At 53.4% G+C, this 27,243-nt stretch overlaps 1 protein-coding gene across 1 annotated transcript; it reads left to right on the forward strand.

The window, feature by feature from the left end:
• The first annotated feature begins 4,496 nt into the window (after positions 1–4,496).
• On the forward strand, positions 4,497–26,952 carry TMEM9 (transmembrane protein 9). The gene is made up of 5 exons (XM_047076699.1): positions 4,497–4,883; positions 5,986–6,077; positions 11,564–11,672; positions 13,985–14,116; positions 22,798–26,952. The coding sequence occupies exons 1-5, from the start codon at positions 4,776–4,778 to the stop codon at positions 22,948–22,950; spliced, it is 594 nt and encodes a 197-aa protein (XP_046932655.1). The 5' UTR covers positions 4,497–4,775; the 3' UTR covers positions 22,951–26,952.
• Positions 26,953–27,243: the final 291 nt, after the last annotated feature.

Here is a 27,243-nt window from a genome sequence, read left to right on the forward strand (position 1 = left end):
ACCAGTAGTCCCATGAGGAAGCAGCAGGAAGCTCACAGCTTCGTTCAGCCTCCTCTGCTGGAGGCAGCACATTCCCGAAGTTGCCTGGTCCTAACCCTGCCCTTGAACCCCGAGCCAGGGGCCCGGGCTCATTCGCTGGCTCACATCAACTCTCTGCTGTCATGAAGTTCTGGCCTTGGCTTACCCTCTGCCCTCCCTTCCCATTCACCTGCCCTGGGTTTGAGCCAAACCAAATCGTTTGCTCTTGCCCTACGTGCATGTTCCCAGGGCCATCTCTTTGCTCTTCTCACACCCCCTCTATGTGGATGTCCTTCCTCATAATCACCCTGTTCCTGAATTCTGTTCCAAATTTTGCCCACCCTCCTGGCTATATTAGGTTTCTATTGCTGCTGTAATGAATTACCATGAATTTAGTGGCTTAAAACATCACAAAATTTATTATCTTACAGTTCTGTAGGTCAGAAGTCTGACACAGGTGTCACTGAATTAAAATGAAGGTGTCAGCAGGGCTGTGTTCCTTCTGGGGACTCTAGGGGAGAATCTGATCCTCGCCCTTCCCAGCTTTGAGAGGTTATACCCTCATTCCTTGGCTCGTGGCCCCTTCCATCTTCAATCTCTCTCACCCTGCTTCCATTGTCACATCTCTTTCTCTGATCGCAGCCAGAAAAGGTTTCCCTTTTTTAAGGACTCACCTGATTAGATTTGGCTTGTCTCGATAATCCAGGCTACTCTCCCCATCCCAATGACCTTCATTTAACTACAGCTGCAAAATCCCTCTTGCCATGGAAGGTCACATAATCACAGATTCCAGGGATTATGATGTGGGGGGCTACTCTTCTGCCTATCACACTGGCCCAGCTCAAGTAGCCCCCCACTACCTTCAAAGCCTCCTCTCTACCATTCTGGGCTCCTCTGGCCTTTGGTCTCGGTTTCTCACCGGCCTCTGTAGGTCTTCCCCACCATAGCTCTTACCACCCAAAATTGTGATTACTTGTTGATCTGTCATTTTCCTACAATAAACTTCAAGGTCCACGAGAGCAGGGACAGGGTAGGTTTTGTTTATTGATATATCCCCAGCAACTAACATGCTGCCTGGAACATAGTGCTCAAAAATATTTTCAGGGAGAAAACTCTTCTATGACATATCACTTGATTTTTTAAAAAATTTTTTATGTTAATTTTTGAGAGAGACAGAGACAGAGAGAGACATACACACACATAGAGACAGAGCATGAGTGGGGGAGGGGAAGAGAGAGAGGGAGACACAGAATCTGAAACAGGCTCCAGGCTCTGAGCTGTCAGCACAGAGCCCGACGTGGGGCTCGAACTCACGAACCACGAGATCATGACCTGAGCCAAGTCAGACGCTTAACTAACTGAGCCACCCAGACGCCCCAGATCACTTTCTATTTTAAGTTACTTCCCGGCCATATGATTACTCCCGTACAAGACTACACACTTCTTGAAAGCAGGTTCCCATGTGGCTTGTCTGTGGTACCTGCTGGGATGTCTTGACAGTGCTTAGTCAATGTTTGTGGGATTGAATTGAATAAATAAGTTCAGACTCATCTCAATGGCCTGGCACTTAAACTCAGGGCACATGGAGGATGTGTGGGAATGAGGGGCCCTGGGTCAGCTAGGGCGACCGGGGAAGAGTTCCTGGAAGAGAAGTGCTTGGGGTAGAGGTTTGAAAGAGATGCAGGATAAGGATTGGCAGGGCTGAGGGGCTGAGAACATCCTATGGAAGGACTGGTGTGAACAAAGTCAAATATAGGAGATAACTGGTGGGTTGTAACCAGAGATGAGATATGGTGGGTAAGGGCAGAAATGGTGGCCAGGGCTTGGATGCCAGGTGGAACTGTCTGAACTTGATGTGACAGGATCCTACCAGGGATTATTGAGCAATGAACGATGTACTGAAAGCAGGGTTGGAGGACAGAGGAAGGGAGTGTATTTCAGGAAGCAGAGTGCTGGCTGCAGGGTTTGCAGACAGGGGGATGATAGCCCCTCCACAGAGACACCTAGATAGACTAGATGGAGACAGGAGATAGCAGAGACAAGGATAATTTTTTTTTTAACGTTTATTTATTTTTGGGACAGGGGCGCCTGGGTGGCGCAGTCGGTTAAGTGTCCGACTTCAGCCAGGTCACGATCTCACGGTCCGGGAGTTCGAGCCCTGCGTCGGGCTCTGGGCTGATGGCTCGGAGCCTGGAGCCTGTTTCCGATTCTGTGTCTCCCTCTCTCTCTGCCCCTCCCCCGTTCATGCTCTGTCTCTCTCTGTCCCAAAAATAAATAAACGTTGAAAAAAAATTTTTTATTTATTTTTGGGACAGAGAGAGACAGAGCATGAAGGGGGGAGGGTCAGAGAGAGGGAGACACAGAATCGGAAACAGGCTCCAGGCTCTGAGCCGTCAGCCCAGAGCCTGACGCGGGGCTTGAACTCAGGGACCGCGAGATCATGACCAGAGCCGAAGTCGGCCCCTTCACTGACTGAGCCACCCAGGCGCCCTGAGACAAGGATAATTTGACACCACAGTCTGGGGCCTGAGAAAAGCAGCAGGATGGAGGCCTGGCTTCCATCAGATGAACAAGATGGTGAATTCAGCATTGGGCGCCTTTAGTGTTGGGTGTCAGAGGGGCATGCCTTGGAGGTGACTGGGACTCAGCCTAATTGCTTTTGTCCCTGTGAAGTTCCCCACCTCCATATAAGAGATGAATTGGGAGAAGGAGGGTATTTTTCCCGTGCCTGAACTGTCCCTTCTGCCCCCATGTGGCAAGCATGCTTTCTCTGCCCCAGCTTACTCACCCAAGCAGCCATTCTGACCCCCAGAATGAGCTAACATCTCCATTTACAGATCCCTCCCCTGCTTTGTGCTAGCCTGCCCCTGGTGCTTTGCACATAAGGATCCATTATATTCTCACAATAACCCTGAAAAGTAGGTAATATTAGCCCCATTTTATGGATGTGGAAACCAAAGCCCTCCTAAAGGGTAAGCCAACCACCCAACCCTCACATCTAGGACAGGAGGAACCAGGATTCCTTCCCTAGTCCCTGAGCTATGATTTTGTGTCACACCATTGTGCCTCCTGCCTGCTGTCCAATGAGGTTTAATTGAATACTACCCAGTTCAGTTTAGCAAACATTTCCTGATCACCCACCAAGGGTAGGATAGTCTACAAGGTGGTGAGGACTTAAAAAGGCATAAGACATGAGTCCGGTAAAGAAACATAAACCCAACTACCTGCACACAAGGCGTCTAGTGTGCCTGTGAGGGGCTTAATTGTGCCCACACCCAGCCCATATGCTGATTCCAGCCACCAACATCAAGAGCGGGCCACATCAAGCCACTCCCTGAAATCCCCAAAATTTCAAAGCTGAAAGGGACCTTAGTATCCAACCAAATAAGTTTACAGATAAAGACACTGAGGCTCAGAGAGGGGAGGTGGTTTTTCCCAGGGTAACATAGCTGCTTAGTGGCAAAGCCAGGGCCAGAGCCTCGGTGTCCTCACTCTGGGTCTGGTACCCCAGGCTCAGATGGCTTCTCTTTCCTTCACAGCTGGCAAGAAGTTCACTTCTGCCCCCCAGCAGCCCAGACTTCCCTCTCTCTTCCCCAACCCCCCACTCCCCACTCCTCATGCTGGCCTTGCACATCTTGCCCCAGTCTGCCAGGTCCAGAACCGGTACTCGGGGCAGTGAGACCAGGTAACCGGTGGCCGGGCACACGCCTCACAGGCTCAGTCCTCCACTTCATTGCCACCCCTGGTTTCCTCCTCCTCAGGGAGGAGGGTGGAGGGAAGAGTAGAGCTGGGGTCTGGCAAAGTCTTATGCAGCAAAGACATGGATCCCTAAACATTTCCAGATTGTGAGCGAGGACAAAGCCCTTTATTGGATTTTTTAAGGTTATTGTTGTTACTAGCTTATTGTGTATAAAGTGCTTTCTCTTCAAAACAACAAGGTGAAACAAGCTTAGTCCCTCTCCCATCCTCCGCCTTTTATAATACAAGGAGGGGCCAAGCACTACAGTGGTAGTTTTACAGGCCCCACAAAGGCAAGACCCTTCCACGTTTCGGCCTGGAAGACTGACTGACGCTCCCTTTTCTTGTTTGGTCGGGTTTGAGAAATGCCTTCCTCTCCCTTGCGCCGGAGCCTCTAAGCCCAGGCGAAGGTGGGTCTTGTTACCTTGGCGATAGCGAGGTTGGGCTGAGAGACTGCTCCGGCAGCCAATAGCGGCCGGGAGGGGGCGGGACCGGCTGGGTCTGCTGCTGCAGCGGCGGGGCTCGCAGGTTAGCGGACGGCGCGTTGGGGGAGGGGACAGGGGTCGTGGGGGCACCTGGGGATTCGGGGACGGCCCAAGACCCCTAGATTAGGTGGGCACTGGCCTTGGCGGTCGGATTAGGTCTTCCAGCCTCTGCACCCAAAGTTTTCGTCGGGCCTTGAGCGGGGAGGAGCTGCCGGGCGGGCGGAGGCAGAGATGGCGGAGGGCGGTGGAACGGCATGCGAGGGTTACAGCACGGAACGTGGCCTGCTCCTCGGGACTCGAGGCCCCCTGCGGCCGTGTCCCCGAGAGGCCTCTCTTCTGGGCGCTCCGGGTGGGCAGTCGAGAGCCGGAGACTTGGGGGAGAGGGAAGGCAGCATTTGGCTACAGGGTTTTAGGAGGCCCTGGAATGCTGAGCCCAGCCCCCAACCCCATTCCCACGTCCCGGCTAGACGGCCAAGGGGCCGAGAGTGCCGACAGTGGTGTGGTCACCTTTCCTTGCCCGACTTCATATCTCTTATGCAGGTGTCCGGTCTGGTTGGCACCCCCAGCCTGCCAAGCATGAAGCTCCTATGTTTGGTGGCCGTGGTCGGGTGCTTGCTGGTGCCCCCAGCTCAAGCCAACAAGGTGAGGGAGGTGAGACAGCAGCACCTCTTGCACGACCACCCTCCCTGCGGACAGGGCTTCCCCAGGGGTAGCTGCTGTTCAGCCCTGCCCCTCTCGCTCGTTTATGGGCCATACTTTTGGGACTCGCAGGCGCAGAACTGCAGGCGTCGGGAAGGGTGGAGTGAGAGGAGTGGGGTGGTGCACAGAACATAGGTTCTGGACCAGATGGAAACCGAGGTAGGATTCCAGCAAGGGAGTTTGTGTTTGAAGGAATTATCTAAGTTCCCCATGCCTTCCTTTGCTCCTGGGTTAAAATAACTATGGTTATAATATCCACTACTCTGCTGAAGGAAAATCAAGTAATACAGTGAGTAGAAATGCTCTTTAAGTGTGAAGTCCTACACAGTTGGAAGTTTCTGTTGCCAAGGGTGACCAGCCTAACCCACCCTAAGCATTGGGACTCTGGAGAAATTGCCATTTTTTTTTTTTTTTAGGGGCATATTACCCGGAGCTGGGCAGCTCTGTGGTATTTGAAAATTTGAAGATCCCCAAGGCTTTAAGTAAGGTGGAGTCAGAGGGTTTGCTTGCAGTCTCCCTGGGGAATTCCTGATTGGGATGAAAATATTTGTGGTGTTGTTTCTTACCCATTTCAGAGAGGAAGAACTTTCTGAGGGGTTGCTTGAGTATTCCCACAGAAATGACCCTCTTTCTCTTGTTTACTTCTGCCCTCATCCTAACCTGGGAAGTTGGAGATGGGATGATGGAGGGGTGAGGAGAGAGGGTCTCACCATCAAGATTGCTGGACAGAGGTGCACACAGCAGATGTGGGGCCCAGAGTAGAGGACTGTCACTTTGCTTGCCACACACATCCCTACTCCAAAGCACCCTACTAGGGCATGACAGCCCTAGGCAGCTCTCTGGGGGTCTCATTTGCCACCTGGACAGTTGACGTCTTGAGGGTCCTGTGACACTAGCATCCTTTCTGCAGAAGCCATTCCTTGCTGAACTTGGGGATGGGAAAGGTCAAGAGCATTCATATATAGAACAGGGAAATGAAAGTTGAAAGTCTTTGCTAGAACCTGAACCCATGGGCCCTGTCTACCTGATACGCTTTTTCTTCCAGAGCTCTGAAGATATCCGTTGCAAATGCATCTGTCCACCATATAGAAACATCAGTGGGCACATTTACAACCAGAATGTGTCACAGAAGGACTGGTAAGGCACTGTACAGGCTGGCTCATGGCTGCTTCAACTAGTTGAAGTTACAAGTGTTTCCTGGGATTCTTGGACCCCTGGAGGATAAGCTTGCTCTCTCATTCCTATGGACAGTGTACAAAGTACTGTTTTATCCATGGTCACATAGCCAATTGGGAACAGGGCCTAGGTGCCTTGAATTCTAGCTGAGGGGTTCCTGGTCAGAGAAGTGGATGTTGTTATTTTGCTTTGGTTTGGGTGTTTATTCATATATGCAAAATGGTGGCAGAGAAATTGGGAGAGGTTGTTAGTATGCCCGCATACTGTGGGATCTTTTGTGTACTTTTGCAAAGCTCTGTTACGTGTGTTATTCTGTACCAGTGTCATTAACACCTTGTGAGGTAGGCGAGATAGGTAGTGCTCCCTTTTTATAACTGCAGAGTCTAAAATCCAAAGGGGAATTTTAAATTATACTCCTGGAGTCCTGAATTCATTTCTAGATGCTTCACGTTAAAAAAGAAATGAGGAAGCACAAATTCAGAGAGAGGAGACCAGCTTGATTAAAGGAAGTTTCAACACATTGTCCTAGAAGGAGTGATTTAAGGGAGGCTCAACGAGGGGAGGGTTTGGGGACATCTGGTGACTGACAAAGACCAGGAGCAGGGCTGGCATGCTATGGGAGGTGGGGCGCATGGAAATGGGAATCCGTTATGTTCCATGTGGTTTTTTGGTGTAGAATTGGAGCCAATAGAAACAACTTTAAGGAAAGCTTCAGGGAAACAGATTTAAGTGTGAGCTGAGGAAACATTTCTAATCCAGACTGTTTTGGGAGCTGGGAAGCCCCATCCTTGGAGGGATCTGAGCACAGATGGGGTGATTCTTTGCTAAGGGCACTGTTAGAAGGGATTCACATCATGGGGAGGGGATGTCCAGGTCAGTGCGCCTGCTTGGTTGTACGGCAATATCATCAGGTGGGCTTTGAGAAAATACAGATTGCCAGCACCTTCTGCCCCCCCAAGATTGTGGATTTTGTTGTTTTTTTTCTCCCCAGCTTTATTGAGATACGTTAGACGTAGAACTTTGTGTAAGTTTAAGGTGTATATCCAGATGGTTTGATATACATATTATGAAATGATTGCCACAATAAGGTAAATTAACACCTCCGTCTCCTCACATAATTACCTTTTGTGGCTGTGGTCAGGACATTTAAGATCTACTCTCTCCACAGTTTTCAAGTGTATAAGACAGTATCGTTAACGATAGTCACCATGCCCTACATTAGATCTCCTCCCCCCTAAGATTTCGATTCCGTAATCTTGGGAACAGGAAGGCAGGGGTAACATTTTCTTAAAGTTCCGTAGGTGATCGTGAGGCAGTTTGTTCGGAGAAGCATTTGGGAATTTTGAATTTACCCAGTTCTGAGATAGTCTGAGTGATTTTCCGAGAGGCTGTCTAGTTAGATGCACAGGCTGGGGATCTGGCTTGCCTTGCCCTCACTCTGGGTCTGCCATTTGCTCATTCTGTGACAAGTTACTTCCTCTCTAATGTACTTCAGTTTCCTCATCTGTAAGATGGGCGGCAGTATTTTGAGTATTAAGTGTGTGTGTGTGTGGACGTGTGTGTGTGGTATATGTGCTTGTACGTGCCTGTGTAAGTAAAGCACTTAGACGATGCCTGGCACATAGTAAGTGCTGTGTAAATGTTAGCTAATATTAATATATATTATCATGCGTTATTAGAGGCCACATAGATAATCGTCAGACTTACACCAAGCCCCAGAAAACTTGAGCTCCTCCCACAACATAGGTAGACTGTTTCCCTCTGGTTTTGCCTGTCCTGATGGAGTCACAAAGCCCTGAGACATGAAGTCCTGGGAGGAGCCCCTGTGACCTCCTTGTATGTCGGGGTTATAGCTCAAATAACATCAGGAAATGATCTGATAGACTGTCAGAGCCCCACAGCAGGTAATAAGACTACATCCCACAGGCAGCAGCAGATTTTATTAGCAATGTCTCCGCCCTGGGGTTATACTATGGTCTGAAAGCCCAAGTGTGGATGCCCACAGAGAAACGAGTCTTGTCTGGACCTCTCAGGCTGTAGTTTCTCTTCTCCTTAGAAATCACAATTAAGGGACTGCCTAATGAACAATCTTAATGGAGAACTTCAAGACAGTTCCATTAGGGTGGTAGGTGGAAACCGAGGCTGGACAGATTCTAGGACCCAGCGACACTGGTGACACTCCCTTAGTACTGGGATGGGGCTTGACATGTGGTCTTAGGGTCTCCGTGCTAGGACCAGAGGAGTCCAGTTGTGTCTTCAAGTCTCTGCCACCTTGTCACTGTGCTGCCACATTGGTCCACAGCCGGGGCAATACTTGCACCCTCCTTTGTGGTGCAGAGTGAAGCCAGAACTGCCTGAGCCGCAGTCCTCACATTTAATGGCATTTATGTTCCTGCGGTGCTGGTATCCTGCCATCTAGTGCTGGTAGTTCAGAACCACATGCCTGTAGAAGGGCAGAAACCCTACCAATGTTGCCCTGTTGGTGGGCCTGCCGAGGAGATAACGTATTAGAGGCCATCCCAGAGTAGGAAGGAACCAAACAGGTTGGCTAGTTCAGTGTCTTTCAGACTTATACAAACTGAACCTTTCTATCGACAGAATCTGTTTTGGAAACACAACGTACAAAACAAAATCAGAACCGGTGCCGAGAGGGACCCGTCCCTCAGCCCCTCCCTCAGCCCACCTCCTTGCACAGTGGTTCTTGAGTGGTTCTAAGAGAGCACAGCTTGAAAGACACCGATGGAGTTCAGCCTCCACTTATAAATGAGGAAACCGAGACCCAGAAAGGGTAAATAAATTACCTGCCATCACAGAACACATAGAAGAGCAAAGAATTAAACCCAGCTTATCTTTGTAGACCTCTCCCCTTAATGTCCTCTGGCCAATCCTTGGAGTCTTTTGATAGCATTGATCCCCAAAAAGGTAAAGGAAAGCCTTAGAGAGCAGGATCATGTTTAGGGTTTCACTGACTCTCAGGAGGGCCAGAGCCAGCAGAAAAATTACAGCTTTTCATTTACTGTTGCCCTAACCTTTCTAGAAACAGCCTGTTCCTGTAATAGCATTCCAATTTGAAGAACCTGGGTTGGCCCCTCCCAGCTCCCCCTGACACTCCACCTTGGCCTTGAGGGTAGTCCACATATCCTCCTGCAACACTGGCGTGACCTTCTAAACCACGACCCCGTGTGGCTCGGAAAGGAGGCATCTGGTCCTCAGGAGGCTTGTGGGGACTTCCTGGAAAAGAGAAGGTCCCAAGTGAACACTTGATGACCAAGTGTTGTGCGTGAACCTGGCCTTGTCCATCAGCCCCCAGAACTGGCAGTGTGCAGGGTCTGGAAATGATGCATTTAGTTATGGTAGAAGAGGACCCCTTCGTGCAGCTAGGAGTGATGTGGTGAAGTTGCTACCCAGTGGTGAAACTGGAATCGTCAGAGGTTTAGATGAAATCACATATGCTGCGGGCCAGATTTTTAAGGGGATCAGAGGATTTTAGAGGACATCTCATTTTTATGTCAACACTTGATCTTCACGTCACATGTCTTTGATGCCTCTGCCAAAAACCCAGCCTGAGTCTAAAAGGACCCTGGATAGCTCAGAACAGGCCTGGTTGTTTTCAGAGAGCTATGCGTGACTCTTGCAGGCTTCCTGTTAGACCAGGAAGGGCCTTCAAGGTCATCTGGTACAACCCCTGCATCTCAGAGAGGAGAAAATAGGCCCAGGGCCCCAGACACTTAGCGGCACAGCCAGGACAGCCCAGACCTGGCGATCCATGGCAGTGTGATGCCTGGCTCACCTCCGTGAACCTCTGAGGGTGTGTTTGACCTTTCCTGGTGGTAGTGATAAAGGCGCATGCTCTAGGTCATTGGCTTACTGTGGTCTGTGAACCATACTTGTTGAAAACCTGCCGATCTGAAGGGCTGGGGCTGATGGAGAGACCCAGATAAAGAGCTGAGCACAGGCCCTACTGAAGCTGAGGGTCAGATGTAAAGATGAGCCAACGATCAGGGTTTGGGTCCTGACCTCATCGTGGTGGAGATGCCACTTTGCCTTCCTGAACCCACCACCTTTTCAAATGGGCCTGTGATCTTTGGCTCACCTTCTGCAGGAGCCCTGTTAGGGAAAGGTGGGCTATGTGGGCATACTGTTAGAACATGGGATTCATTTGGCAGTCACTTGTTCACTGAGTGCAGCTCTGCCAGGGTGCTGGGGATGGCCTCTGTCCTCAAGGAACTCAACATCTCCTGGGGGCGACCATACAAATAAAGGTGAGATCACAGTACAGTGTGGTCAGTGCTGTGATAGAGATGAGCAGAGGGAGAGGTCAGGTCTTTGAGCTGGATCTTCAAGGAGGTGTAGGATTCAGAGCATGGAAAGGGAAGGTGACAAAGCCATGTATTCCTGGCAGAGGGCGGGAGATGTATCAAGGAAGGGAGCATGGCTCATTCAGAGAAGAGTCCAGAAGATCAGCATAGCTGGAGGAGGATGGGGAGCAGGTTGAGGGGAGGCAGGGATGGAATTGGACAGGTAGGCGGCCCTGGAATCAGGTGGATCAGTAGGAGGCCGAGGGGCAACAGCTCAGTTCGTTCTCACCCTAGAGGCTGGGTGGAGACATTGAACCAGCTTTCGGCTTTAAGCTGGGGGTGACATGACCAGAGTTTCATTTTGGTAACACCACTCAGCTGCCAGGTGCAGGTAGTATTGGCACAGGGCCAACAAGAGCAGGAGAGCAGTGGGGAGGCTGGGTCGTTTGCCCGAAGCAAGAATGATGAGAACTTCATCTGAGACACAGCAGCAGGAGACAATAGAGAAGGTGGGTCTTAGAAATGTCTAAGGGGGTAAAATCACTGGCTTTTGGTGGATTCATAGGTGAGAGGAAAAGGCAGTGTCAAGGTGATTGCCAGGTTTTGACTTGGTCAGTGGAGTGGACAGTAGGGGTGCTTTCTGCCGTTTGTAACACAAGACTCCAGGACTGGGGGGTTGGGGCAGAGGGGCGGAGGGGTGGATGTAGAGTTTGCGGACCCTGTGGGGTGCTCCTGTGGTGAATCCAGTGGGCAGCTGCACGTAGGAGGGCCCCGGGGTGGTCCTGACTAAGAGATTCTAGTCTAAGATACCAGTCCAGGCCTCACCAGCTCGGAGTTGAAAATCTTTGGAATGGATAAGCCCCAGCAGGGGAACCATAGCAGGAGACACGAGGGCAGCTAAGGGTAGAAGTTTGGGGAACGTTAGCGTTTTTCGTGCCAGCCCTGTAGGCACACTTTGGAGAGCTGGTTCGGATGGCCAGTGGCCAGGTGCTGTGAGGCTCTGAGTTGGGGAAGGGGGCTGGCGCCAGCCTGACCCTTTATAAACTCCATACTCCCTGGGAACACCCTCACCTTTGCCCAGCCCCTCCCCTCCCAGGCTGCCCGCTTCCTGTGGCCCTGCTCCCACCGCCCTGTCTATCTCCGTTGCAGCAACTGCCTGCACGTGGTGGAGCCCATGCCGGTGCCCGGCCACGACGTGGAGGCCTACTGTCTGCTGTGCGAGTGCAAGTATGAGGAACGCAGCACCACCACCATCAAGGTAGCCCAGCTCTCGGGGGCCCCCCTCCAATCCCCAGCTGCCCGGCACTCACTGTCTCTGGCTGTATTCTGAGCATCCCAAGTGGCTGTGGGACCGGCTTCTGGGCTGGCCTGGTCACAGATGCAGGGGCCCGCTCCCCACACCTTCTTGGAGCCAGCTTTCTCCTCTGACCTCTGTCCAGTGGCTCCCATTACACGGGGGCGCTGGGAACCTGGGAGAGGTGTTCAGTGTCACTCTTTTCTTCCCAGTCTTTCCCTTCCTCTCTCTCCCATTCCTTCAGGGAGCCTCCTTCAGGTGCCTTTTATGTTCTGGGCACCGCATAGGATGCTGCTAATAGAGCAATAAGCCCGCCCTCCTGGAACATCCAGTCTAACCGAACTCCTCAGAGTCCTGAAAAGCTCCCAAGAGTTGTGGACAAGGCGAGGTGTCTGCGTGGGGCAGCTGGGCAGGAGGGGCTTTAGCCCTGACCCTCGTTCTCCTAGGCTGTTGGGTGAATTCAGGAGAGAAGTAGTAGACACAACCACTCCCATAGCGAGTGAGGACGGGGGCCTTGTTCTTTCCTCTGCCTGAGGCAGATGCAACAGGACCACGGCTCACGCTAGCAGGGTCTCGTCCACCCACAGCCCCCCCGGGACTCCTAGTCTGTGTTCCAACACCTGAGCCAGACCCCGTCTACCGATTTCTAACTTAAGCCCTTCCTGGCCAGGTTCTGTGGAGAACCTGGTTCTGTGGAGAGTCTAGAAATAGCCTCGAGAAAGGAATTTGGGAATTTAACGACACTGCCTCATCCAGGTTTCTCCTTTTGAGGCTCAGGAGGGGAGGCGATGCTCACTGCTGTCCTCCCAGACCAGGGAGCCGGCAGCACCTTCCCTGCCCTGCAGTCCTCTGTGTTCTCGCCTTTCTCATGGAAAGCAGCTGCCTATCCCCCACGTCCGTCACTCCTTTTATCCTCCCACCTGACCCAGCCACTCCTGGAGCATCTTTCTCCTGCTCTGAACGTGCTCTGGGGCCCCACCCTCTGGGGACCAAGTGGCTGAGACTGAATTCTGAGCCAAGTGTCCCCTGTCCCTGTTTGGCAGAAAGGGACTTCCCAATATGGGGACCTCATCAGACACACTTCCTAATCCCTCAAATTTCCCTCCAGTCCTCCTCCCAAGGAGCCTCCCCCTCCCCCCAGCTTTAGCCTATTAGAGACTCAGTCTCTACTCCCCTTCCCCTTCCTGGGGTACAGGCAAGAGGTCTGATCATTTGCCCTGTTTAAAGAGGCATGAACGTTGATGCCCCAATCAGGGAGGAAGTTGGTCCAGTTGAACTTGACCTTTGAGCTGAGCTTTGACTTGAAAGTCCCAAGGTTTCTTTCTTCCTTTTATCCCTCCTCGCAGTCCATTTAGGGTCAAGGCCGGGTTCAGAGGCCAGTGATGGCCAGGCATTGTGGAAGTAGGAAAGCATTTGAGACAGTCAGTAAATCTGAGTTCAAGTTACATCTCTCCCACTTGCTAGCCTTGGCACCTAGGCTGAGCGGTTTAGCCTCACCATTCTCAGGTGATGGCAGCCGCCCAGGGGGCATTTGGACACAAGCAAAGGTGCTTCTGTAGTCCCAGTAACTGAGGTGTATTAGTAATGCCATTACAGGGACTGAAGCTGCTAAGTGTCTTGGAGAATCCTGTCTTAAATGCCCAGAGTATCACACTGGAAACCTTGAATTGGCCTCACTGAATCTATCTTCTGTAAAACAGAAATTACAGAAATTACTCCCGGGGTGACCGCCGGGAGGGGGAGATGTAGCCTCCAGCCTCCAGTGCACACCTTGCCGGTCTGTCCCCCTCCACCTGTTGGCGTGCCCTCTCAGGACCGCAGCTTCGCACCTGTCCATCCCGTTGGCGGGGGGAGTGAGCCCTCGTGCCCAGGTGCTCGGCCTCTGCCTTCAGGCCTCTTCACCAGCCGGTTCTTCCTTGCTCTTAGTGTCCAATTGCTTTCCACCCTTTCTTAGAGATATCCCGGTAGCCCTGTTTCCCCTATCCCCACCCCTGGGAGCATCTTGGGGTGTCAGAATCCAGATGTCTTCCTTCATTATCTGTTGTTTTTATGTCCGCCATTCTTGGGGGGTCCCCTCAGTTTTAGGGCAGAGCTGGTACACATGTGGAATAGGGCACATTCCCTTCCCTCTTGCCCTCCAAGCCCCCAGTGTCCTCGCCCTCCCCCAGTGCGGAAGTGGAGGCAGCTGCGCCATCAAATATGCACAGCACGGGAATGGACACGATTTGCCCTCCTGGCCCAGGATGCTCACAGGACAAGCTGGCTCTTTCCCTCAGGTTACCATTGTCATCTACCTGTCAGTGGTGGGGGCCCTCTTGCTCTACATGGCCTTCCTGATGCTGGTGGATCCTCTCATTCGAAAGCCGGATGCATACACCGAGCAGCTGCACAATGAGGAGGAGAACGAGGTAACCGGGGTTCTGGGCGCCAGGGCCCTGCCAGTACCTCTGCCCACACGTGGGGTCCTGGGCCCCCGGCATGCGAGTCCCCGGGGCAGAACCAGAATAGCATTACAGAGGCCTCGTTGAGGATCCGTGTCCCCCACCCCCCATACTCCAGTTTGCTCTTCTGTTCAGTGTCCCACACGTCACCCAGACTCTAGAGTTTTCCTCGGCAGGGGACTGCCCTTTGCACTTCCAGGTGAAGCGGGAGGTGGCCCTACACTTCTCCCGATGTCTGGCATCAGGCAGCCTCAGGGCATCGGCGGGGGGAGCCATATGTTCCTGTTACCCTGCCTTTCTAGGCCGAGGGGGAGTGGGCCAGCCAGGGCCGGTCACACGTGAACACAACACGTGACACCGGTTGCTCAGACACTGGTGTCAAGCTGTTGGCAGACTTGGAGGTAGCAGGTTTGTCCTTTAGTCATTCTGTAGTCCTCTGCGGAGCACCTGCTCGATGCAAAACACAACCTGGGCGCCTCGAGAGGAAAGTAGGATTTTGAGAGCCAGTGAGGAGTAAAGTAGGTAGCGGTGCTGAGGTGGGAAATCACTGTGTGTGCTTGAGGAATTTGGAGCGTTCCGAGGGTAAGGTAGGCAGGAGGAATAGTGGCAAATAGAGCTGGCCAGTAGGTTTAGGCCAGATTATTGTTGGCCTCAAATATCAGGCTCAGGAGTTTCAACGTCATTAGATAAAGGAGATGGGGGACCACTGGCACCAGGCAGCCTGCAGACCCCTCAGGTCAGGCCCGGCATAGCTAGCAGCCACTCTTGCCCTCCTGTATCTGTCCCCATGCTGAGGGGTTAGGGGCGCCCTGCAGAGGAAGCCCTGTGCGGGGCAGAGGATGGCTGCAGGAAAAAAAAAAAGTGAGAAGTGGTGCATGTATAGGCGGCCTGGTGTGATGAGCCAGCACGCCGCCCGAGGGAGGCTCCTCGCCCCGCGCGGAGCTCCCCCTCTATGGGATCACACAGCCACCACGACAGCCTCAGAGCAGTGGCATCCGAAGGCAGGGCAGGTCTCACTGCCACTCTCTACCCTGAGGGACATGCTCTGAGAAGTTGTGGGAAGCACAGACTGGTCCGTTAGCTCTGTCCTTGGTGGCTCCGGCTGCTGGAAGATACTGTGTATCCCCAGAGTGAGGGAAGGAGTGAGTGAACCAGCGCATGCACAAAGGGGCTTCTAGGGGTGAAGCATCTCAACCATGTCCTGGGAGGGTAAGTTGAAGAAACCGGGAGATGTTTAGCTTAAAAAAAAAAACCAAACAAGCCAAACTCAAGGAGATACGTGACAGCGGCCTTCGGATAGCACGTCTTCAGAAGAGGGCTTTGCTTCGCCCAGGTAAAGCCAGGGGTACGAGGACCCACAGTTGGGAGTTACAAGAGGGAGATTTCACGAGATCTAAGAAGGAATCTTCTTGCAGATGACACCGCTGATAATGTGTCAGGTGGGCTCCCTTGTAAGCGAGTGCGTTTGGAGTCACAAGAAATCACCAGGCATCGGCTAAACTGCCACCAGGCAGTCAGAATTTAGAACATTTCAGGCACTGGATCGGAGGTGGGCAAGGGCGGGTCCCCCACCAAGAGGGTCCAGGGCTCAGACCTCAGTGTGCAGCCATTGTGGGTCTGAGCCAGCACGAGCAGGAAGACGAGGCCAGGAAAGGAGGGAGGCCTGGCCATCCCATGGGCCCTGTTGCTTCTCTTGGGTGTGTGCCTGGACCATCCCCAATCTGCCCCCAGCCTCCTGCCGACATGCGTTTGGCCAAAGGGGGAACAGAGAGGCTGAGCCTCGCCCCTTGGAGCTGGGGCCTGGGAGCTGGTGGCACTGGCGGCTGGGTGGTCTGTGTTCAAGAGGAAACCTTGTGTGCCTACCCGGTTATTAATGTGCAGTAATAGCAGCTCTGATGGGGAGGAGCGTTGCTAATAAACACTCAGCGATTAGGGGTAATGTGGTAATTGCAGTCCTGGCTGGGGGAGTAATTGAGAGATGCAGCCCCGTGATTACCCAGTCCGCACCGCGATTTCTCTGGAATGTGTGGCTCTCGGGCATGGCCTTGTTGTGTCTCCTGCCATCCTGGATGTGGTGCCAGAGGGGAGGGCAGCCTGCCATCCCTGGGTCTGGGCGCAGGCCCCTCTCCCCCAGGAGACCTGGGACGCTCCCCACTTGGAGTCTTAAGTCACAGCTGCCTCTGTATGAAAGGGCTTTAGAGAGAATGGAGGGGTTAGATTTGGTCATCCAGTTCCTGAGAGCAGATCCTGAATCCACTGGAGCAGATCCTGAATCCAAGGGAAGACGTCCCCTGCGTGCAGATTTTGGCTGAATAGGAAGGAGGATTGGCCTACGAGGGGGTGCTGTCCAGCCATGTATCGTGGGTGCCTGCAAGGGCAGTGGGGTGCCTTAGGCAGCCCTCAAGCGGAAGCCGGCGAGCCCAGACTCCACACCGTGGAGGGGATTTCTGCCTTGGTAGAGAGAGGTGGGATGACACCCTCACCTCCTACCCCAAGGTTCTAGAAGGTAATAAAAGGTGTTCAGTCTCTGATACCGTGACCCAGCCAGCTCTGCACAGATGTGGAGGGTGGGGCAGGGTGCAGCTCCTGGGTGCAGCTCCGGAGGGTGGTTAAAGGAACACCTTCAGGCAGCCGTGAGTGGGGTCTGTCCCCCCGTTGTAGCACTCTTGGCATGGATTGTCCCCTAGTCCCAGTACTCGGCCTGGCTCCCCATCCCCTCACCTTGTGATTCTGTATGGTGTCCCCAACTTAGGTGTTCCTAGGTCATCCCTCCTGGGGGTTCAGCAGCACCATTTTTCTCCCATGGACATGGCGTCTCTTCTTTCCTCTGGACTCAAGAATCCTGCAGGTGGCGCTGTGTAGATTTGTAGACCTCATGTCTGCCCTCAGGGGGTTTATGTCCCAAGATGGAGCCCCAACCAAAGGAATGAGCAGGGACCATGAAGGCAGTTGGTGAGATCAGGTTTTAGGAGATGGGCAGTCAGAAAGCTGGGTGCTCTGGGAAGCCCTTTATTAGACTGGGGGCTGGGCACTTACCCTTTTTTTCCTGTTGGTCTGGGAAGGAAGGCTTCCTGGCAGGGGGCTCTTCAGAGCCAGCTCAGAGGATGGATGGGACACTGATAGCTCAGCTGCTGTAGGGACACTGGGGTCAGTAGTGCCCAAAGGTTTCATCTCTCCAGAGACCCAGTGCCCCTAGTCTCGGATGTTGAGGGATACTGTGCTGACCCACCTCTCTCAGTGCACTTGGGGAAAGGGGGGTGGGGTGGGGTTGGGGGCAGGGAGAGCAGGCCCCAAGGCCACCTGGCTGAGCAGCAGCAGAGCCAGGGCTGAGGCTGTGTCTCTGGGTTCATTGATGGTCTGGAGAATGTTTCCCTTAAGGAAGCGAGAAGGACGGGGTCTCCCCTGGGGTAAAGGATTTAGCTTTCACCCTGCAAGGAGGAAAGTTGGAATAGGACCTCTCAGTTCTTTGAAAGTTCTCCTGGGCCTCAGTGACCTTGAGGAGGAAACTGTCCAGGCTCTGGTGCCCCCACCCCACCTCCCACCTTGAGTCTGGGACCCAGTCAGAGATGGGTCTAGGGATTGGATCACTTCCCAGGTTTGGGGGCCCTTGTCCCCATTCCCCCAACTCCTGTGGCCAGGAGCTCTCCTGCCCTGGGGCGAGAGGTCTGGAAGGGGAAGGGAAGCCTCCCCCACAGCCGCAGCCCCAGCACCTGAGGAGGGAGATGAAAGCCTGGCGTGTTCCCTTTGAAAGTGCTGGCAGGCCTCGGTGGGCCCTGATTGCTTAGCACTGCCTCCCCTGGGATTCCGGCAGCATTAGGCTTAATCCCCAGGCTCAGACACCCTTTGAAAGGAGGAAGCAAGCATGTTTGCTGGGACAGAAACAGCAAACAGAGCTGTTTTAGATGTACAGGTTTGGCCCTCTTTGAAGAGAGAAATAAGGGTTTCCATGAGGCTCTGGGTGTCTCTGCTTCTTGTAGCATGGGCCCCTGAGCTCTGCGGGGTCCTCAGAGATCTCACCCCACTGGGGCTGGGTGCAGCTCCAGGCCCCCCGTGTGAGAGGGGTGTGTGGGGAAGCAAAGAATGGTGGTGACGACGAGGGCAGCAGCTGGGGGCACGAAGGAACCGGGGTGGCGAGAAGGCTCAGGGCCACTGGGATGGCCTCCCTCTCTGTCCACGGATAGGCGGGCCGCATGTGTGCTCAGGGCTCTCCCTCCAGGGAAGCTGACAGACTTGGAGATACACGCTGATGGGGACAGTCCTCCCACCTCCTCTGGGGATAGACAGAAAAGTATGTGATTCTAGAGCATCCGTTAGAGGACTCCCAGCACTGTCGTTGGGAGCAGGGCTTTGGAGCCACAGCTCGGGGTTGGAGTCGGACTCTGCCACTTAGTAGCCACGACACCGGAACTCTTAGTGTGGTTTCCTCAGTCTGGATTGGGTGCAATGTAATCAGGATCATGTGTGTTCCAGTTTGACAAATGTTTGTGCATCCTTAAGAATGAGGGGCCGCTGCCTGGACCGGTGTGGCTGCAGGGCTGGGGGACGCAGGGGAGGTGAGGCCGGGAGTGTGCGCCTCAGCCAGCTCAGGGGCCTTGAATGCCGTACCCACGAGTGTTTCATCTGTGAGGAGCCGAGTCAGCAGGCAGGGTTTTTGGGTGGGGGAATGGCATCATGCCATGTCCTAGGAAGGTGACTGGGAGCATGTGGGAGTCAGGGAGAGCTTTGCAGCAGAGAAGCAGTGGGATTAGGTGACAGCAGGAAGGATTTGGGCTAAACTGGGAAAACAGACGGAGGCTGTGTGGTCACTTTTCTGAAGGGCTTTGCACCAGAGCCATTCTTAGCTGTGTGACTGGGTAAGTGACAAGAGTGCCGGTCCTGCCCCCACTCCCAGGGCTGGGGACAACGGTGGAGGGGCCGCAGCTCCAGGTGGGGGTTCTTTTTTCCTCCATCTTCTTGTCATCAGAGAGGCTTCGGCCCAGCCCAGTGTTGACTCAGAACCAGTGCTCCTGTGTGGGCTGGAGGGGCTTCATCTAGGCCACTTTGATGGTGGTCGTCGGCTCTGGCCTGTGTGCACCAGTATCTGGGGCCTGCCAGGCCTGGATGGGAGGGTGGCTTGAAGTGCCTGATTCTGGGTGCCTTTACAGGTGCTTTGTTCTTCCTCCAGTGTAGCGGAAAGATAGCAGCTTGCTTCTTTGGGTTTCCGCATTGGCTCCCTCTTAGGAGAAACCAGCCAAAGAAGGACCCAGCAGAGTGCTGGGATAAGAGAATCACAGACATGGTTCAAACCCCAACTCAGCCACCAAAATGGCTGTGTGACCTTGGGTAGCAAAATGATTCATCTCCCATAGCCTCAGTTTCCTCATCTGCAGATGGGAGCGATGTTTCCCATGTGCCAGTCTTGTAAGCCTGGGGAGAATCCACGTAAAGTACTTAGCAGAACCCACGGCACTTAGTGATGCTTGTCATCGTGCTAGTCTGGTCCCACCGGGCATCTCCTGGTGTCCCATCAGTATCCGGCACCTTCCTCCTCTCCTAGCTGCCCTCTGGCTCCCTTAGTTCCCGGACACTCAGCCCCAGAGGAAAGGAGCTAGATCGGAGGAAGGGGGCTAGAAATGGTGCTGTTCTCCTCCTCCAGCTGCCATTCTGCCTGCAGAACGGGCAAGGGTAAGGCCCCGCTCTGGGCCGTCTCTAAAACAGATGTGGAGTCTTTAATACCTTTTAATCAGACTATTAGCAATGGAAACACGGAGGCTCTCAGCAGCAGCTTTCCCCCACTTAGGAGCTGTTTGTTAAGACTTTACATGAAGGGAAAACAAATGATACTGTGGTAATGCGGTGAATTTCAGCATGTTCCCTTAATGCTCTGCTCTTGGCTTCCTCTGGCTTCCTCTCCTCAAGACGTCCTCCCAAGATGCAGAGCAGTCAAGGAGAAGCAGGGCTGGAGCTGCCCCATCCCTCCAAGCCTGCCTGGGTATCCCAGCCCACACCTTGGAGCTCGCACCTGGGCACTCCTTGTGGGACCCAGAAGGGACATGATTAGAGGTGGGGGCCTGAGGGGGGAGGGGAGAGAAGCCCCTGTGGCCCCTGACCAGAACAGCAAGGTCCTGGTGGGCCAACAGCTTCCTCAGTGGGGCTTCAGTGCCCACGTCACCTATACTGCCACATGGAGCCCTGTCCTTGGCCCCCCATAGCCCTCGGCTGGCACAGCTGAACGGGGAAGGAACAGCACTGAAAGGTGGTACAGGGCCATGGGGGTTTTTCAAAGGCAGCTCCCTCTGGCAGCAGGCTGCCGGCTTTCTCCTCCTCTCTCCCACCTAGTAGAGCTAGGGTCTGCCATGAGTAATTGGAGCATTTGCTATCTGCCAGGCGCTGCTAGAGGCCTTACTTTCTTTGCCTCATCAAGAAGCCGCTCTTGCAGTCCTCACCTTATGGATGGGGAAATGGGTTCAGAGAATGAGCTGACTGGCCCAGGGTCATATTCCGATAGGTGTCAGAGCCAAGACTCACAGCCAGGTTGGTTTGATTCCGGAGTATTCTTAACCGCTGAGCTGCGCAGTCCAGGAAGAAGGAAACTAAACATTTCCTGAGCTCCTACTCCGTGGTGGCCAGTACACTAAGAACTCTGGACATACTGTTTTCCTTAACCTTGCCATACCTGTCTCCTCATCCTAAGCCGTGTTTTTCAAAGTATGGATCCCAACTGTTAGGCCACGAAATCAACGTACTGAGTCATGACCCGCATCTTAAAAAATAAAACGGAGCAGAGCAGAGAGTATCCGAATGCCTCATACTAAGTGTCTTGTAAAAGTTTTAAATGTAATTCCTGCTGACAGTACAGTCAGAAAAGTCTGAAAAGACTGGCTTCGTTAAATTGAAGCTCGGAGAGGTAGTCACTTGTCCAGGGGCACAGAGCTGCTAGGTGGCTGAGGCCACCCCTCTGTCCCAGCTCCCACTGGGAGGCCTGTGAGATGGGCCCTAGGGGTCTGAGGCGGGGAGAAGGTGGCCCCTCGGAGCCCCGGCCTAGAACCCAGGAGTCCTGACTCCAGGCTCAGTGCGCCCCCCGCCTCATGCTGACAGCACCCGCGTCCTTGATGTCACCGTGATCCTCAGCTAACCAGGCTGAGGAGGCCTTCCTCAGGGTTGTGGACTGGGGCTCCCAGAGGGCAGTGTTCCTCATGAGACAGTGACTCGGAGCTCTGCGGCAACGGCGAATTACCTCCCAGCCTTACCCCTGGCCAGCCACCGCTCTGCAACTGCCAGCTCTCTGTGCCTCCCCTACCCTTGCCTAACCACCCCTCCCTTCTCCCCAGCCTGGCAGCTGTGAAGCGACAGAAGCCGTGCCAGCTCGGGGCATTAGAAGCAAAGTTGCATTTACTGGGCGGCTCTGGGCTTAGAGAGGTGTGCTAATCCCTTAAGAGATGTGTGGCAGCAGATGAGAGGCAGGGAGAGCGAGGGAGGAAATCCCCACAGGGGTGTGGGCCTGGCCCTCGGCTCTAATTCCCCCCAAAGATCAGGTTGGGGTCCTGCAGGAAATGCATGGGCTCCGGAGCTTCAGAGGCAGAGGTGGTAATTAGGGGAGCCACTGCCTTTGACAACAGAGCAGTTCCGAGAGCAGAGGGGAAGGGGATCAGTAGGGCACCCAGGGGAGCTGAGCCGTCCTGACCTGACCTGTCAAAGGGGAGTGGGCCAGAGCAGAATCTGGAATGGGAGTGCTGGGGTCCAACTCCAAATCCCCATCCCTGCCAGACTCCCTGAGCGAGGGGCAACCCCTCTTTCCCAGGGGGAGTAAGCTGGGTGTCCGGCGCCTGGCAGAGCAGCTCCCGTGCAGATGCCTCGGTGGGCCCGTCCTCCCCACTGGAGCACACATGCTGCCATGTCAGGGCAGCGAGGCCCTAAGCCCTGGGCCTTCCCGCTGTCCCTGGGCCGTGGCTGGCAGGGCGGAGGAGTCCTGCAGCCTTGTACCCGCCACGGGGCACACCGATACGTATCCACAAACAGCAGACGGCATCAGGGCCTCTGCTGACCCAATGAGGTGAACAGTCCAGGAAGAAGTATTCCTCTTGAAGGTTAGAAATAGGCCAGTGTGGGGGCGCTTGGTGGCTCCATTGTTTGAGCCGCCAACTCTTGATTTCTGCTCAGGTCGTGCTCCCAGGATTGTGGGATCGAGCCCCTCATTGGGCTCCACGCTACACATGGAGCCTGCTTGAGATGCTGTCTCCCTCTGCCCCTCTCCCTGCCCTCTCTCTCTCTCTCTCTGAAAAATAAACAAGTAAATAAAATAAAGTAAAAGAAATAGGCCAGTGGGATGCAGCGAGGACTCAAGCTATAGCTGTGTGGTGACTGGGGCCTCAGATCATTTTCCTCCCGGAGTGCCCCCTTTCCCAGGCCCTACCTTACACATTCTACAAACACCAAGCCTGCAGCTGGGCTGTGGTGCTGTGCTGGGCCCCATGGACCACCAGGCAAGGCCCTCAAGCCACCCCTAGCCACTGGGGAGGTCCAGCCTCCCGGTCTGCGGGGAGCTCAACCTTTGGGATTGCTCTGAGGGCGTTTTTTTCTGTGTCAGGCTTTCGAAACCACCCCCCCCCCCGCCTCAACCCCTGCCTCCAGCCCACAGTGCCAAATCTCTCCCTTTTCTTCCACTGCAGGATGCTCGCTCTGTGGCAGCCGCCACTGCCTCCCTTGGGGGCCCTCGAGCAAACACAGTCCTAGAGCGTGTGGAAGGCGCCCAGCAGCGGTGGAAGCTGCAGGTGCAGGAGCAGCGGAAGACCGTCTTCGATCGGCACAAGATGCTCAGCTAGATGGGCCGACGAGGTTGGGTCAAGGACCAGAGGCCACGGCCGCCAGCTTCTGGGGCTGGATGGAGCCAGATGCCCCCTCCCCCCACTCGGTGCCACCCTTCCCAGGTTTTCTCTTTAGAAGCCCGTGGCCATTTTCCCTCTCCTCTCTCTTTTTAGGAAAGTCCTAGTCAGCTGATTGAATCTGGGAAGAGTGATGGGGTCCCTGATCTCTGGTTTGCCTGCTCACATCTTGGGCTTAAGGGGAGGGGGTGGTGGCCGGAGCAGAGCAGAGACACCTCAGGTGGCCTCAGGATTGGAATGGTCTGTACCTGTACTTCACCCTGGCCACCCTTCCAGCTCCAGGTCTCGGAATGTTCTTACCCTTCGCAGGATGGAGCTGGGCCATCGAGGACTCAGTGTGTGGGAGGAAGGCAGTCAGCATGTTCTCCTTTCTGCTGTGGTTCTTATGGCCACCTTCCTCCCAGCTCCAATACCTCAGTCCCGCTCAGCCTGGTTCCAGCCCTCAGGATGGTTCTGATGGGGCAGCTGATGCCACTGAGCCGCACTGTGTCTTCAGGGCACACCCACCCGCTTGCCCCCACCCCCACTCTCCCGCACTCTTTCCCCCAGGCACGGTGGTGCTGATGCACCTTGCTCACTCTGCCACCTGGGCCCTCGCCCCCACCTCAGGAGGCCGGGCTGTCCCCCCATCTCCCCATGTCTGCACTGAGCCAGTTGGTGGGACCACGTGACCATGGGCTGAGCAGCGGCTCTAAATGCTATAGCTCCTGTCCCTGGATTTCCACTCGTCTCTGAATTTCATTGTACCAGTGCATGGAGAGAAACGTTTGTCCTTCTGTTGTCTGTACATCAAGGAAGCCATCATTAAATTGTCTTCTTTCTCTCACTTCCTGGATTTCAAGAGATCTAGAGAGCTGAGAGTGTTTCACAAGTGATGTGATAAACGCTGTGTCCCAGAGAAGGGACAGAGAACATTGTCCTTTAATAGGTCCAGGGAGAGAAGCAGAGCCTGGAAAGTCCTGGTCGGTGTGGCAGGGTCCATGGGGTCCAGGCAGAGCCCCAGGGCTCGCCAGGAGTGCCGCTCACTTGATGGGTTGGAGACAGGCTCCTCACGAGCTCTATCCACTGGCCGCCAGGAATTACCTCGAAATTCCGTGTTTCCTCTTTGGGGAAGATTCCCCCTTCAACTCTGAACAGTCCTGATGTCAGTCAGTATCTTACAGACCAGTAAAAAGTGCTCCCTTCGAAACTCGTGTGTTTTCCCTAGTGAAAACCCACGGCTCTTCAGAGAGGTGTGGGGCAGCAAGGAAAACAGAGCTGCCTGGGGGAAACAAATCTGAGCACCATCCAGGGGCCATCCCGCAGAGCCTGGCCCGGTGCCCTCCGTCCCATCCCAGAACATGCAGTGCGGGGTGTGTCCTAGACCCAGACAGAAACGGTGCACCTAGAGGGACCAGCTGGATCTGATTAAAGTTTCTGCCCTTGGGTTGGGCCAGCAAACTTGTATTGAGGAGCTTTGTGTGGAGCCCCCTGCTGGGTCCTTGGTGAAGTGCGAGCTAAGAGAACAATGAGAGGCGCGGATTTCAGTTTGCAAAGATTTGCCCAAGTTCAGAGTCCAATACTAGTATAAAGGGGATGGGGGGGGGGAGCGGTGACACACCAATTGGGCTTCTAGGAAGAGCGGAGACTTTGGAGTTGGCCTTGAAGCAAGCAAGGGATGCAGCGGAAAAGGGGCTGGAGTGATTGCGGGATCCTGAGCAAATGTGCTCAGCCAGCATGAAAGTTTGTGATGGCATTGACAGGAGACACGCATGCCACGGGGAGGAAGGAGCATGGGTCCCAGTTCTGCCTTCTTCCTTTTCCTGGCACATACTTGGCACCTGCTGGGGCCACCGCTACTTTGGAAGGCCAGGGAATGGGGGCATTGTAACTCTTCCACAATGAGGATGCTCTTATTTCAAGAAGCAGGCAAAACTGGGTCTTTTCAAAGGTGGGCAGGTGCGTGTGTTAACTTATCTAGAATAACCAATCCAGAAATTGGTGTCTAACGTTGCTGGGTCCCCACCAAACCACACCGCCTGGGAGAAACCTCGAGTACCATGTTTCTCGGAGTCTTGGTTAAATCCTACAGATGATCCAGCTAGTTGTTGGTAATTTTAAGGATTTAAAATGAAGCAAGCCACTATCACTAACTATAAATAAGCCAAGTGTGTAAAAACAAATTAGTATAAAAAATTAGGGTGACTGTTCACTTTACATAAGGATTCAGCCAGTAGCCAAACATCTAGATATGCTTCACCTTACACACACACAAAATTGATTCTTAGGCAACTCTTCCAGAGTGTACCTCCTCTTTCTATGAACGATGAAAGAACGGGGAGCCCAGCAGAGGGAGAGTTTACTGCTCTGCAAGTCATCTGGAACAGGATTATGATCCCTACAGTTAATTACAGAAAAGATTAGAGTGCAGAAGTGACACTCTATCCCATCTCATGTAGTACGGCATGAATTTTAGTGTCGTGCTCGGGAATCCTGTGTCTCCTATGAAACCCACGAGATCCGCTGTTCAGCAATGCTCAGGCCCACCGGGAAGACACTGGGTTTGGCCCTGGGGACTAGGGTCTTAGAATTGGTCCCCACGGTGTGAGGCCGGAACACTTCCTGGTGGTCTCTCTGCATTTCTCACTCAGACCCACTCTGCCTTGTCTCCTTGCATCTACTGTACTCCAGCAAAATTCCAAGTGTGGATCTACAACCCATCCTGTCTTCTCTGTTCCTCCCTGGGCAGTTCAGCTCTGCCTATGAGAGACTGAGTGGGGCCCCTGAGGGCTGGTGGTTACCACCCCCCCCACCTCCTCTCTGCCTTTGTGGGGGCCATTAATCCCTTGGCATTAGTCCTATCTTGTGGCTCACTCTTTGTGGAGGTCACTAGGCAACTTTCCTAGTGGAGAAAAGTTTTTTTTATTTCCCTTTCTCCCTACCCTAGAAAATCTTACCTTGCTACTTCAAGAAAATCAAGGCCAGTAGGTATGATCTCTCAACTTCCTTACTCCCATCTGAAACTTTTTCTTTGTACTTACCTTACTGCCTTTGCTGCGGTCTTGGGGGTAGCATGTCCCTCCTGTTCATAGCCAACCCACCCATCCCCTTCTCCCAAGGACCTCTACCTCACCCTATTTCCTGGTCCTTCTCAGCCTATTAACATGTCCAGTCCTCCTGCCCTCCAAAGAAATTTCCACAGGCCCCATGTCCACCTCTGACTACCATGGAGTCTACTACCTGACCCCATGCCCTCCACCTTCCCTTTCAGTCCTTCACCCCGAGCCCTCTGTAGGCAAGGTCATTGATGACCGTAATTGTCAGACCCAGAGGATAGCCTTGGTTCTTATCTTTCTGCCCGCCCCCCCCCCCACTACATTTGATGCCCTCATCCTTCTTCCTTCATGAAATTCTTCACTTGGCTTCTGGGACCTTGCATCTTCGGTCCTTCTTGCCCTTTCTCACCATCCCTTCACTTCTTCCTAAAGATTGACATTTCTCAGGCTTACATTTCCAGCCTACATGGCTCAATCTAAAGTTTAATGTCCAAGTACTCTTCCTGAAAGTCTATTCTCCTTTGTGATTTTCTGATATTAACTCTAGAATCTCTCTCTCTAGCCCAGACCCGACCCTTGAGCTTCAGGGTTGTGTACCCAGCTCTCAGATGGACTCTCCCACAGGGTGCCTCAAGCCTGTCAAAATACACACGTCCAAGATTAAGCTCTTTAACTGACCTTTATATCTGTTATCGTTCAAGCCAGAAACCTGGAGGTCACTCAATTCTTGATATTTCCTTTGCAGTTCCTGTGCCCAGTCACTCAAAAGTCCCACCAACTAGACCACCAAGCAGAGCTGACTCTTGAATAAGTTTGAACTGCACGGGTTCACCTATATGTGGATTTTTTTACAGCACAGTATTGTAAATGTGTTTTCTCTGTCTTATGATTTTCTTAATAGCAATTTCTTTTCTCTAGCTTACTTGATTGTAAGAATACAGTATATACTACATATAACATGCTAAATATGTGTTAATCGACTGTTCATGTTATCAGTAAGGCTTCAAATCAACAGTAGGCTATTGGTAGTTAAGTTTTGGGGGAGTCAAAAGTTATATGTGGATCTTCAACTGCGCAGCGTGTGGGCCCCCATAACCCCACCCCACACCTATTGTTCAAGGGTCAACTGTTCAGGAATCTGTCCCCTTCCTCCACCCTTACCACCGCTCCCCACTTCATGCCTTCATTTCTCTTGGGA

The sequence above is a fragment of the Lynx rufus genome, unplaced genomic scaffold, assembly GCF_022079265.1.
Source record: "Lynx rufus isolate CCGP_SWC_20201006 ecotype Redwood Valley unplaced genomic scaffold, mLynRuf1.p SCAF_15, whole genome shotgun sequence".
Lineage (NCBI taxonomy): Eukaryota > Metazoa > Chordata > Mammalia > Carnivora > Felidae > Lynx > Lynx rufus.

Bases quoted from the DNA above. Each gene is read 5' to 3' on its own strand.
- TMEM9 (XM_047076699.1), top strand. From the start codon at position 4,776: ATGCAGGTGTCCGGTCTGGTTGGCACCCCCAGCCTGCCAAGCATGAAG. The intron at 6,078-11,563 runs GTAAGGCACTGT...TCTCCGTTGCAG, and splicing joins AATGTGTCACAGAAGGACTG to CAACTGCCTGCACGTGGTGG. The intron at 11,673-13,984 runs GTAGCCCAGCTC...TCTTTCCCTCAG, and splicing joins GCAGCACCACCACCATCAAG to GTTACCATTGTCATCTACCT.